The 12843-nt window shown below is 43.1% G+C and overlaps 1 protein-coding gene across 7 annotated transcripts in view; it reads left to right on the top strand.

Moving 5' to 3' along the window:
• Window positions 1-12843, top strand: part of GBF1 (golgi brefeldin A resistant guanine nucleotide exchange factor 1) — a 430048-nt gene that overhangs the window by 281094 nt on the left and 136111 nt on the right. For all 7 annotated transcript variants that reach the window (XM_078783293.1, XM_078783294.1, XM_078783296.1 and 4 more), the window contains 2 exons: window positions 5321-5409; window positions 5602-5804. In XM_078783293.1, coding sequence (XP_078639419.1) covers window positions 5321-5409; window positions 5602-5804 — 292 coding nt within the window. The remainder of the gene's footprint in view (window positions 1-5320; window positions 5410-5601; window positions 5805-12843) is intronic.

Below are 12843 nucleotides of genomic sequence, written 5' to 3'. Positions count from 1 at the left end.
TAGCATGATAAAACAAAGAATGACTTTCAGATTGATAAACATGATTGCTTCTAACAGTATTCACAGTGTCTAAGTTCACACCGTTTTAAGTTTTAAAAGACAGCAGAAGCATTTTTGCTGAAAAGACTTTCAATGAGTAAATGTTGTATCAAAATTGAACAGCGACAATATTTGTTGTGTTTGTGGTAGTGTGTGCACCAGTCCCTCCCAACCTGCAAAATAATAATGAAAAATTTTCCCAACCGGCAAAATAACAATGAAAATTTTAAATTCATTATTTTCTTTTACCAAATAAAATAAAATTTCGACTGAAAATTGTTTTTTTTTTAAAGATCATCTTTCTAACTCTTTCATTGGTTGGTGGTGGTACTTAATGATGTTTCCAACAAGTTTGTAACCCCTACTTAGTTCCTGGCATTATGGGATGCGAAGGCTCACCTGAGTCCTGCTGCCAATGAGAGGGATGGCTCATGCAGTAGTGGTATTGTTTCCTCCCAAGACCCTTGCTTTTCTAATAAACCTGACTCTTTTTGTTCCCCTTCCCTTCGCCAACGTCGGAGATGGGGGACATTAAAATGAGCTCCGCCCGACCAACCGACCGATCATCCATCCATGTTCCTTTGTGTACGAGATATTTCAAAAACGGTTGAACATTTAGTTTTCATATTGCAGATACCTATTCCTCATGACATTATCTCAACCTGATTACGGCTGTGATTGGCTGAATTATGTTGCCACAGAAACCATCTCAGAAAATTGCCTTGTGTACTTGATATTTCAAAAAACGTTCAAGATTTAGCTTTCATATTACACAGATCTATTCCTCATACCACCCAAAAGTCAATGGACCTAGAGTATCAGCCTCATGTTCTATTCATTTCACCAACATTAGTTAGGTTCCTTCACCTTATTCTGTCCTCTGTCAACATCTTTCCTCTGTTGAACACCATTTAGTTCGTACCTCTCCTCATATCTTGCTTCCCTCAGATATTCTTGCTTCCAAGTGTCAAATGATGTTCTCGTTAATTCCTTTCACATTTCCAACTATAACCTTCACTTACGATTCCGCTTCAAAGGGCGGCGTCTGCGCATATTCCCAGATCGAACACACCTGTTGTATGCCTTGTGGATCTTGAATCTCCAAACTTTGACGGTATCTGGCTTAAGATTTGTCTCCCAACAATCACTATTTTTCACTGTTTTCACCTATTGTTCACCTAACTCTCCAAACTTTACAACTATTATTTTAGTGGGAGGATAGAGGTGGTGTTGGCTTTCTATTTTGACTTTCCTTGAAAAATTACTTCCTCTCCTCAGGCGATGCCTCTGTCTCTGCGGAGTGTATGGCGGAATTTATTGTTGCCAGAGTGGAGGCTCGTATACCCTTCTCCTGTAAGAATATCTCTTATTCTAAATCCTGGTTCAACCATTCCTGCTCTGTGGCCAGTCCTGCAAGGGATGCGGAATACCGGACTCTCCACCCCCCTTCCCCCACCATTGATTTATCTTAGTGTTATCAATTGATGGTTGGCAGAACATATCAAGAGCAATGTCAGCTTGGTTGGGAGAGAAACATTCAAGATGTAGCAATACATTTCTGGCAATATCTCCATGCGATGCTAGCATGTTCATTGGCAGGCTATGCAACAGGACATTTCCATTGGTCACACACAACCAACACGGTAAGGTGACCCATGAAGTCTTTTGTTCATTTCAGCTGAGCAATTCTTAGATCTACTGTTCCCTTATTGCTGTGACATTCATCTTTGAATATCTTGAGCTTGTTTCTTGTGAGCTTGTGCTTGCTCAAATCTCCCAGATCCTTTTGGCATTCAACAAAGGATCACTTGTGTTGTTCTTTTGCCATTTCAGGAACTCCAAACAAACTTTTTTTTGGACTGAGTCACTGGCAGATTTTCCTATGCTTATGTAGAGCTTGACCTTTCCTTCCCTTTGGAATGGACCGCATGGGTTCCTTCGCCTTTTTCAGGTCCTCTTTACCTCGTCGTATGAACTTGTCACAACTCCTCTGCTCATGTGCTCCATCATCTTTCAGGTTCATTCCAGCCATTTCTTTGATTGTGCCGATACTTTCTGCTCGTGCTGTCAATGCGTTTTCAGTATAGCAACAGACAACCAGTGCACTGCAGTTGTTTGTCGCCGGTGACAGTCCCATTAGTTTTGATGCAGCAATAGCATTGACTGACTGCTTGAGAGTGAGGTGCACAGGACATCTGGAGAAGTCATGGTCAATTATACTCACTGTCAATGCTTCTGCTTCTAATATGATCCAAAGGCTGGGATGTGACTCATCGATGTTTCTCTACAGTCACCATATTGGACCAGCAATGAACCTGTTTGAGGCGGATCCACAGCTGGCTCAAACAGGATGGTTGCCATTTTGATCTTTGCCATAACCATTTAATAAGTCTTCCGTCTCTCTTTCTTCACTCATCAATATCCCTCTGATATCCTTAAAAGGGCAAACACCCTCGTCTTAATCTCGTCTTTTCCACTTGTATGGGGCCTTGCTATTATGTTTAATATTCGTTTCCATATCCCTCTTACTTATCTCATAAGTTCTTAAACCATCTCGGATTACTCCTACACTTATGCCAATCCTCCTCTTTTCCAATTGATTTATGTGACTTAAATGCCTTCTGCTTATCGCTAATACTATACTTAACCTCTGTGTTCAACAAACCTGGTCTCTTTCTACATCCAGCTTTGCTGGAATGCATTTAGTCTGCACCCTGCCTACTTGTTCCTTCAATGTTGTCCATTTTTTCTGATGCCAACTGCCCTCTTGTTAGCATGGCTTCTCTGTGGATTTGGCAGGGAAAACTTGGCCCAAGTATTTCACGAACCAGTTGGCCCAGTTGCAGTCACCTGTCCCCAAAATATTTCCACCTTCTCAATCATACATGCATCTTTACCTAAAATCATGACAACCCCCTTCCCCCCCCCCCCCCTAACTCACACCCTCCCATTCCCATGCTTCCATTCTGTAGGAATCCTGTAGGAAATCTAGGAAGTCATCCTCTGCCCTACACCTTTCCCTGTGTCAAAACAAGTCTTTTTTTATTTGTTACCCATCCCCTTTCTACATGCCTTTCTCATTTCCTCTGAGAGCTTCCGATCCTACTTTTCCCTCATACCCGGATCCCTGCATCAGCATTCTTGGAGCACCTTGCTGTTCGTATTGTCCCAATCAATCCGCACCAAATCGTATACCATTGTCCCTCATCTAATATTATCCCTGTCTATTGATACACTATTGCTTCATCCAGATTGCCATGCCTCCCATTTTGTCTTTCCTGTCGCACCTGCGCATCTTGTAAGCTAATCCTCTCTTTCATTTCCTCCACCCATTAATCCAGGTTTCACTTGCTGCAACTATGCATATATCACACTTGTCTTGATCTACTATCGTTTTAAGCTTCTTCGTCTTGGTATTTAAACTCCTGTCAGCGGCATAGAATATTTTTTAACTCCTAATTTCCTGTCGTTTTTCTTTCTTCCCTGCTCCAAACAATTTTGCTGTGAGGTATGGTTGCTCTCTTAATAACATCTTCTCTGTGCTCTCACCTACAAAAGCCTTTATTCTATCCTTAATTGCCACTGAAAATTATTCCTCCACCTCTCCGATGTACGCTCCGTGATCCTTTCTGAAAGCACTCTATTTGTCTCTAAAATGCTTTCTGCTCCTTTCTGAATGTGAAACTTGTTGCAATGACCATATTTACAAACACAAGTTTAAGAATTCCAGAAAACATAGCCTCACAAATTCTTGCCTTCAGCAAACAACAGGGCTTGCATGATGGCTTAGCCTAGCTGGAGGTACACACACTCGCCTCTAAGCCATCCAGCCTGGGTTTGAATCCCGACCTAACTATAAACTGTCATCCCAGTGTTTTACAGACAGAATGATTGATCAATGTGTGGACCGTCCCTCGGAAGAATGGTAAATGGGGCGTCCCATCTGCCAACATTAGTTGGTGGATATTAAAGATCCCATGGTTTCCTTTGCAAAGAGAAGATGAGCTATCGCCAGCAACCTGAACAAATTTCAAATTCCTGCCAAAGCCTACAGACTGCATTGCATCAGCGGCATCAGCAGCATACCCACAGCCAACAATGCCACCCCTCAATCTTGTGGTGCATACAAAAGAAGAAGTAGGCTTCCCATCACCTGATACCCATCTTTCAACTCCTTTCAGCTTCACACTGCTGCATGTCTGCACCTCCTCTACACTGCTGCCTGCCTGCACCCGCTCCACACTGCTGCCTGCCTGCACCCCCTCTACACTGATGCCTTCCTGTACATCCTCTGCACTGCTACCTGCCTTCACCTACTCCACACTGCAGCCTGCCCGCACCCCCTCCACACTGCTGGCTGCCTGCACATCCTCCACACTGCTATCTGCCTGCACATATTCCACACTGTTGCCTGCCTTCTCATTCAATCAGTTCTCTTTTCACACAACACAAGCTCATATTTCGGAACTCTTCACACTCCCCTTCTCTTGTACTATATTGCAAGCCTTTCCTTTACTTCAGCTATTCCACTTTCTCATTGGGCGATTTCATTGCACTATATGTAATATAAATCCCACCACACCCAGACCAGCCAGGAAGCACACCGCAAACAAAACTAGAGAGAAGTCAATTGCACACCATCGCAAATCCCCACGTTTCTCATCTAAAGCAAAGTTGTAAGATGGCAAAAAGTTCCACCAGGAATGACTCAATATAAAATGTTGAGTTAAGATTTTCCATTTTAACCGCTGTGACCCTAGATTCACACCCCATCGGGCATGAACCGGGGGTCAAATCCCAAAATGCGTTAAATATTTCATACGTCCCCCAATATTGATTGTAGATACAAATTTTCATTTTAAAATGTTTAGAAATGTGCCCGTAATTGCATATTTTGGTATTTGACCTTTTGACTCTGCCCCAGGGGCAGGGCCAAAAAGAATACTGCTCTTGCACTTCATGCCATGTGGTGATCATAATTACCAAATTTGGTGAATTTCTGCTCAACTGTTTAGGAGGAGATAACATGACGGATGGACGGACGGACATCCAGACATACAGAGGCGATTACAATATCCCCCCTTTTTTTTTAAGCGTGGGGATAACAAGTCATGTAGGAATTCTGCGTATGCTTTAGAAAACGAAGAAAAAAATTCTGCGTCTACCTTAGAAAATTATTTACCTACATGAATGTCAATTTGTCATCATTATTGACAGCCTTAACAGAATACGTCACTTGTGTCCACCATAATTGACATTTTAATTTATTTGTTTAATGTAGCTGAAAAGAAGCTTTCAAAGACGCCATGTCGTTTTTCAAGTCTTCTCCCAATTGCATCGGAGCTCTCAACAATAAAAACCAAAAAAAAAGTAAGTGTGCTGTTTTTCAGTTATTGATGTGTGCCAGCCTGCCTTAACATTTTGCTTGGCGAGAAAGTGCATCAATATGAAGGTGGAACGTTTAACTCGGTTGCACCTGTTTTGATGTTCTGTAGCTTTTCACTTGGTGCACTTTGTTCCCTTCCCTTCTCCCCACCTCGAACATTCTGTCTGGACTTTTAGCTGCTCATAGCAGGCACAGAGCAGTTTAATCAAAAGCCCCATAAAGGCATCCAATTTCTGCAAGAGCAGGGACTGCTTGCATCACCAATGAACTGCCAGGAGGTGGCTCGCTGGCTGCGGGAAAATCCCCGACTCGAGAAGAAGATGATTGGCGAATTTATAAGTGATCGCAAGCACCTGGAACTCCTCTCCGCATTTGTACGGTGTGTATTTGCTGTTCCTATTTGATGACTACGATTACATTTATTCAAGATAAACTGGTGGTTGCTTATTTGAATACTTTATGAAAATTCTGTTTCCTGTTACTAAAGCATGAAAGCCAAAGGGGTTGGTTTATTTTGAAGTAAAATGTTTAAAAAAAAAAAAAAAAATGTGTTAGTTTTCTCTCTTTAAAAGTAGAGAATTTTGTTATCGCTAACTGGGCCTAGCTTTGCTTTGCGGGGAAAAATGGCCTCTAAACGGTGGGTTTTTTTTTTTTAACTGGGCCTAGCACCAGAGTTAGTGTGGATATTACCGAATGATCGTAGGAGCACATCATGGGGCTATACCTTTACAATTTTTTCAAGTAAAAGTTATAAAGTGAGCATTGCTTCATGGATTACAATTTTATTTTTTTTTCTGTGCGTTACCTGAAGAACCAATCTTTTTGAGGTAAAAACGTGTTCAAAGTTTCTGTACAATTCGGAGTAGCTCCAGTAGATAGTAAATATTTAAAACCACAAAATAAGTACATTGATTAATTTCAATTTGTTTGCCTATTTTAATAGGAAAGTTGTTTGTAAATTCCGTACATCGAAATGTAACTTGCCTTCTTCACGAATCGCCAAAGGCAGTATTTTTCCTCGTTATGCTTCCGGCGCTGGAGGTATTATGTTTTTGGGGTGTCCTTCTGGCTGTCCGTCCGTGCGTCAAACTTGGTACAGGTATGTACTATGATGCAAAGATGAACTGATAAGATTTTGGGATCAAAGGTCAAAGGGCATGTGCCCATTACCTAAAAGCAGCAGATTTTCGTTATTGTGACAACTTGTGATTCACTGAAAGGATTTTGACCAAACTCAGCATAACTATGGATATACAAGTATAAAGCCCGTCAAAAATGACGGGTTGGAACAGTTTTTGACGGTACAGCGGCATGAGCATGCCGAAGTCTGGGCTTAGTGTCAGGGGTTCTTATATCATCTTTATTTATTAGACATCCTACAGACGTAAATGAACACTCGTTTTACTCTGCGCACTTTGCACGTCACGTTCAGCGAATGTCACCTCACTGTGCCTTGTATTTATTGTGATTTAAATAAAAACGCTTCCATACACCGACTTTGAGGCTCGGTTTGCAAGCCACCATCTACAATTCCAATGTAAGAGACATAATTACTCTTCTTTTGGGTTTTCGGAGTCCTCGGGTCTTTTGGGTCCTCTGGTTCATTTGGGACTTTTGGGTGTTCAAGCTCTTTTGCATCCTTGTGATCTTTTGGGTAGTTTGTGTTTTCTGGGTCATTTGAGTCTTTTGGGTCCTCTGGATCTTTGGGGTCCTTGGGTCTTTTCAGTCATCTGGGTCTTTGGGGTAATTTGGGTCTTTGGGGTCCACTGTGCCCTCAGGGTCTTTAAGGGTATTTTTGGTGTTTTTGATTGACATCCTACAGATGTAAATGAACACTCAGTTTACTCTGCGCACTTTGCACGTCACGTTCAGCGAATTTCACCTCCCTACACTGTGTATTTATTGTAATAATAAAAAAACGCTTCCGTTCACCGACGTTGAGGCTCGGTTTGCAAGCCACCATCTACAATTACAATGTAAGAGACATAATTACTCTTCTTTTGGATCTTCAGAGTCCTAAGGGCCTTTTTGGTCCTCTGGTTAATTTGGGTATTTTGTGTGCTCAAGCTCTTTTGCATCCTTGGGATCTTCTGGTTAATTTGGGTCTTCGGGGTCTTTTAGGTCATTTGAGTCCTTTGGGTCCTCTGCCTCTTTGGGGTCCTCGGGTCTTTTCAGTCATCTAGGTATTTTGGGTCTTTGGGTTCCACTGGGTCCTCAGGGTCTTTTTGGTGTTTTGGATTGTTTGGTTCTGTGGGGTCATTGAGGTTCTTCGGGGTATTTTGGGTTTTCAGAGACACCTTTTGGTCTTCTGGGTCTATTCGATTTTTTTGGGGTCTTTGGGATATTTTGGGTCTCTGGGGTCTTTTGGGTTTTTGGGTCTTTTCGGTCTTCTGGGTCTTTAAGGGTCTTTGAGATATTTTGGGTCCTTGAGGTATTTAAGGGTCTTCTGGGTCTTTTGGATCTTCGGGGTATTTTTAGTTTTCATGGTCTTTTGGGTCTTCTGGGTATTTAAGGGTCTTTGGATCTTCAGGGTCTTCTATGTCTAAAGGGGTCTAATATTGATCCAGGTCTGCAGGTGTAAAGGGTCTAAGTGGTCCAAAGGGTCTATAAGGGTCTTAAAGAGTATAAGGATCTAAGACGACTAAAAGGGTCGAAAGATCTAAAGTATATTTTCCAATAGTAGTGAGGGTTTCTACTATTGACACCTTCCTACTACTCCAATAGTAGGAAGGTGTCTAAGGGGTCTAAATGGATCAAAGGGGTCTAAATGGTGTAAGATTTTAAAAGGGGTCTAAAGGGTATGTTCCAATAGTAGTTAGGGGTCAAAAGAGCCGATGGGGTCTAAAGGGTCTAAGCTCTAAGGCCGTGGTTCTTAACCTGGGTTCGACCGAACCCCAGGGGTTCAGTGAGCCAGTCTCAGGGGTTCGGCGGAGGTCCTCCGAAACGCATTGCAATTTGTTGTTTTTTTGTTTTTAGTTTTGTATCAATTTTGAATATATGTGTAATTACGCTTATTATCAATATTATTATTATTTTGCTATGTGTGTTACGAACGAATGGAAATGTTATTTGTAATTGTATTCCCATCCCATTCATGGTTTCTCTGGTCTGTGTTTAAGATAAGTTGTTTCACACTGACTAGTAAGTTGAATCAATCAATGAGCAACTTGCTAATTATTCTGTTGATGGTGCTTACTTGCTTACTGGATTTTGGACTTTGCCGGTGTTCGGAAATTCCAGTGAATAGCCTCGATTAGCTTGCCGTGTGCCGTGCGTCATTGGTCACACCTTACTTTGGAGTTACTGATTTATTAAAAAGTAAGTTGGAAATGTTTGTGGATATGCAGGGCGGGTTCAGAGTTATAGTAAAGTCAAAAGTGGATGGTGATTATAAAATATGATTGAATTCCTCAGAAAATTATGTGGAGGTGATATAACTCCTTTGGTCGCAATTCAAAACTAACAATTCGTAGTTTTCTATGTAATATTATAATGGGATTTGAGGTGACATAGAGTTGAGTAGATAATAAATCCCGTCATCGTAACTACAAGTTGTTTTCTTCGTTAAAATTTCTGTTTTCAGAGGGGTACTGATTATATTTAAGCATGTTCCTTTTTAAATTTTTGTCATATAATTATTTGCCAGAACTCAATTAAGATCAGTTTGTTACTTTTTTTTTTTTTTTTTCAGTATGTCGAGCAAAAAAAGGAAGTGGTCGGAGGATTATGTGCGGTACGGGTTCACGTGTTTGACGGAACGGGACGGAAGTCAGCATCCTCAATGCATGCTTTGCAATGTCAAGTTGAGCAACTCCAGCCTAGCACCAGCAAAACTACGGGAACACTTAAAAAAACTGCATGGCGAGGGGCAGTACAAAGACGCAACGCTGGATGAATTCAAATTGAAGAGAGTCCGATTCGACGCAAGTGCTACCTTGCCCACTCTCGGCTTCGTTCCAATTGACAAACCGATCCTCACCGCGTCGTATGAAGTTGCGTACCTGATCGCAAAGCAGGGCAAACCGCACACCATTGGCGAGACACTCATCAAACCGGCCACGTTGAAGATGGCCAACATCATGCTGGGAAAAGCTGCTGAAAACAAGTTGTCTCTCGTTCCACTCTCAAATGACACCATCAGATGCAGAATCGACGACATGAGCGACGACATCCTCGCCCAGGTAGTTGCAGATTTAGTCGCGAGCCCGACGAAAGTCAGCCTTCAACTCGACGAGACCACAGACGTTTCGAATTTGAGCCAGCTCATCTTATTTGTGCGTTATGTCAAAGGAGACGAGATCAAGGAAGACTTTCTGTTCTGCAAGCCTCTCACAACAACCACGAAGGTAGCTGACGTGAAGAAGCTTGTGGACGACTTCTTCAGAAGCAACGACCTCTCGTGGAACATGGTGTCTGCAGTTTGCTCAGACGGAGCTCCAGCCATGCTGGGATGCAACTCCGGTTTTGGAGCGCTGGTGAAGGCCGATACACCGCACATCATCGTCATGCACTGCGTCCTGCACAGACACGCGCTGGCATCAAAAACCCTGCCTCCAAAACTGGCCAATGTTCTGAAAATCGTCGTTGAAACTGTGAATTACGTGCGAAGCCGTGCTCTGAATCATCGCATCTTCAAAAGAGCTGTGCATTGAAATCGGCTCTGAATTTGAAGTCCTTCTCTACCACTCTAACGTTTGATTGTTATCACGAGGGAAGGCAGTGAGCCGTGTTTTTGTCTTGCGTGTAGAATTATCCCTGTTTTTGCGAGAACACCAGCATTGCCATGCAACGCACTTCCAAGAGTCAGAGTTCATCCTTGCCTTGGCGTACTTGGCTGACATCTTCGACGCACTCGATCATCTCAATTGCCAGATGCAGGGTGGTGGAGTGAATGTCATCGAATCTGAAGAAAAGCTGAGCGCTTTCCGAAATAAGTTACCGTTGTGGAGGCGGCGAACAGAGAACGACAACTTCGCGAACTTTTTGGTACTGGACGAGTACGTGAGCGGGATCAAAGATGAGTCTGAAGTTGGAGGCACTGCTGTACCGGGGGAGCTGAAGCAATCGATTACCACCACTTGGATGAACCGGGAAAGTCATTTGACAGCTACTTCCCCGACCAAGAGCAATACCCAGCATGGGTGCGGCAGCCGTTTACTTTCGACGTTGCAACGGCAGATGTCAACGACCAATACCTCGACGACCTCATCGAACTTCAGCATAGCAACAACAACAACAACAACTCTTCGGCACAACAATGTTCTCAACGTTTTGGTGCCGCCAAATGGAAGGGTATCCTCACATCGCTAAAATTGCCCTTGAGATCCTCACGCCGTTCGTTACAACGTATCTCTGCGAGCATGCGTTTTCGAAACTGGTGGACATTAAAACAAAGAAAAGGAGCAGGCTTGCATGCGAAAATGATTTGAGGGTGGCCCTTGCCAAAACAAAACCACGCGTTTCCCAGATCGCCTCCCAAAAAGAAGAACAGAAAACGCATTAAGATGCAATTCTTCTTAATTTTTTGGTCAAATTTGAGGGGTTCTGCAAGTGTTCGGTGGGTTTAGTTAGGGTTTGGCACCTTTAAAAAGGTTAAGAACCACTGTCTTAGGGTCTTACCAAAATTTTGGATATTTTGGGTCCATTGGATCTTTGGGGTCTTTTCAGTCTTTTGGGTCTTTCGGGTCTTTTGGGTCTTTTGGGTCTTCAGTGTATTTTGGGTCTTTGGGGTATTTTTGGGTGTTTTGGGCCCATTGGGTCTTTTTGGTCTTTTGGGTCTTCGGGGTATTTTGGGTCTTCAGGGTCTTTGGGGTCTTGTGAGTCATTGGGGTCTTTTGGGTCCTCTTTGTCATTTGGGTCCTTGGGGTTGTTTGGCTCTTTTGGATCCTTGGGGTCAATTTTGTCTTCAGGGTCTTTTCAGTCTTTTGGGTCTTTGGGGTCTTCAGGGTATTTTGGGTCCACAAAGTCCTTGGGGTTTTCTGGGTCCTTGGGGTCTTCGAGGTCTTCATTATCTTTTGTGTCTTTAATAGTCTCCAGGGTGTTTTGGGTCTTCAGGTCTTTTGAGTGTTCAGGTCTTTTGGGTCTTCAGGTCTTTTGGGTCTTCAGGTCTTTTGGGTTTTCGGGTGTTTTGGGTCTTAGGGTCTTTTGGGTCTTACCAAAATTTGGGTTTTTGGGGTACATTGGGTCTTTTCAGTCTTTTGGGTCTTCGGCGTATTTTGGGTCTTCGGCGTATTTTGGGTCTTTGGGCTATTTGGGGTCTTTGGGGGTATTTTGGGTGTTTGGGGCTCATTGGGTCTTTTTGGTATTTTGGGTCTTTGGGATCTTTTGGAACTTCAGAGTACTGGGGGTTATTCTGAGTTATTGGGGTCTTTTGTGTCCTTTTTGTCATTTGGGTCCTTGGGGTTGTTTAGGTCTTTTGGATCCTTGTGGTCTTTTGGGTCTTCAGGGTCTTTTCAGTATTTTGGGTCTTTGGGGTCCTTTGGGTATGTGGGGTCCTTTGGGTCTTTGGGGTCCTTTTGTTCTTTGGGGTCCTTCGGGTCTTCGGGGTATTTTGTTTCTTCAGAGTCCTTGGGGTCTTCGAGGACTTCATTATCTTTTGTGTCTTAACAGTCTACAGGGTATTTTGGGTCTTTGGGTATTTTGAGTGTTTGGGGTCCATTGGGTCTTTGGGGTTTCTGGGTCCTTGGGGTATTTTGGGTCCTCAGAGTCTTCTAGGTCTTTTAACCGGTGTGGACAGACAATCATGTTCAAAGATTGCCCCTTAACCCCCCACCCCCCTCCCCCCCACAAATCCCTCCTAAAGCACTACTCAAAGCCTTTAAAACCTAGCCTTATGAAGGGACACACACACACACACACACACACACACACACACACACACACACACTTTTAAATGGTAGATAGTACAAAGATGAACGGATTAAATTTTGGGTTCAAAAGGTCAAAAGGCCGAAGGTCAAGTGCCCGTTAATTTAAAATGTGTGTTACTGCAATAACTTATGAACCACTCAACGCATGTCAACCATACATGACATGCTCATTGACTGTAATACAAAGATGAACTGATTCAATTTTAGATTGAACAGGTCAAACAAAGGTCATGTGCCCTTCTCCCTCTCACTCTCTCAATCTCACACTCTCTCTCGCTCTCTCTCTGTCTCTGTCTCTGTCTCTGTCAACAACAACAACAACAACAGGCATTTTACGGCCATTTTCCCTGCTAGAGCGGGGGTTAGCCTTGCGGTCCCCATGACAATCTTCTCCATTTTGCCCTATTTTCTGCATCTCCCCTTGTTAACCCCCTTGCCCGCATTTCTTCTTCCACCACCTTTAGCCAAGTCTTTCTCGGTCTTCCCCGTCCTCTACTTCCTTCTACACTCATTTCCATCACTCTTCTCAACCAGTCATTTTCATCCTTC

This window comes from Myxine glutinosa, chromosome 8 (assembly GCF_964187855.1).
Source record: "Myxine glutinosa chromosome 8, kmMyxGlut1.1, whole genome shotgun sequence".
NCBI lineage: Eukaryota > Metazoa > Chordata > Myxini > Myxiniformes > Myxinidae > Myxine > Myxine glutinosa.
Note: the sequence above shows the minus strand (reverse complement) of the source record. Positions and strands in the feature narration are given on the sequence as shown.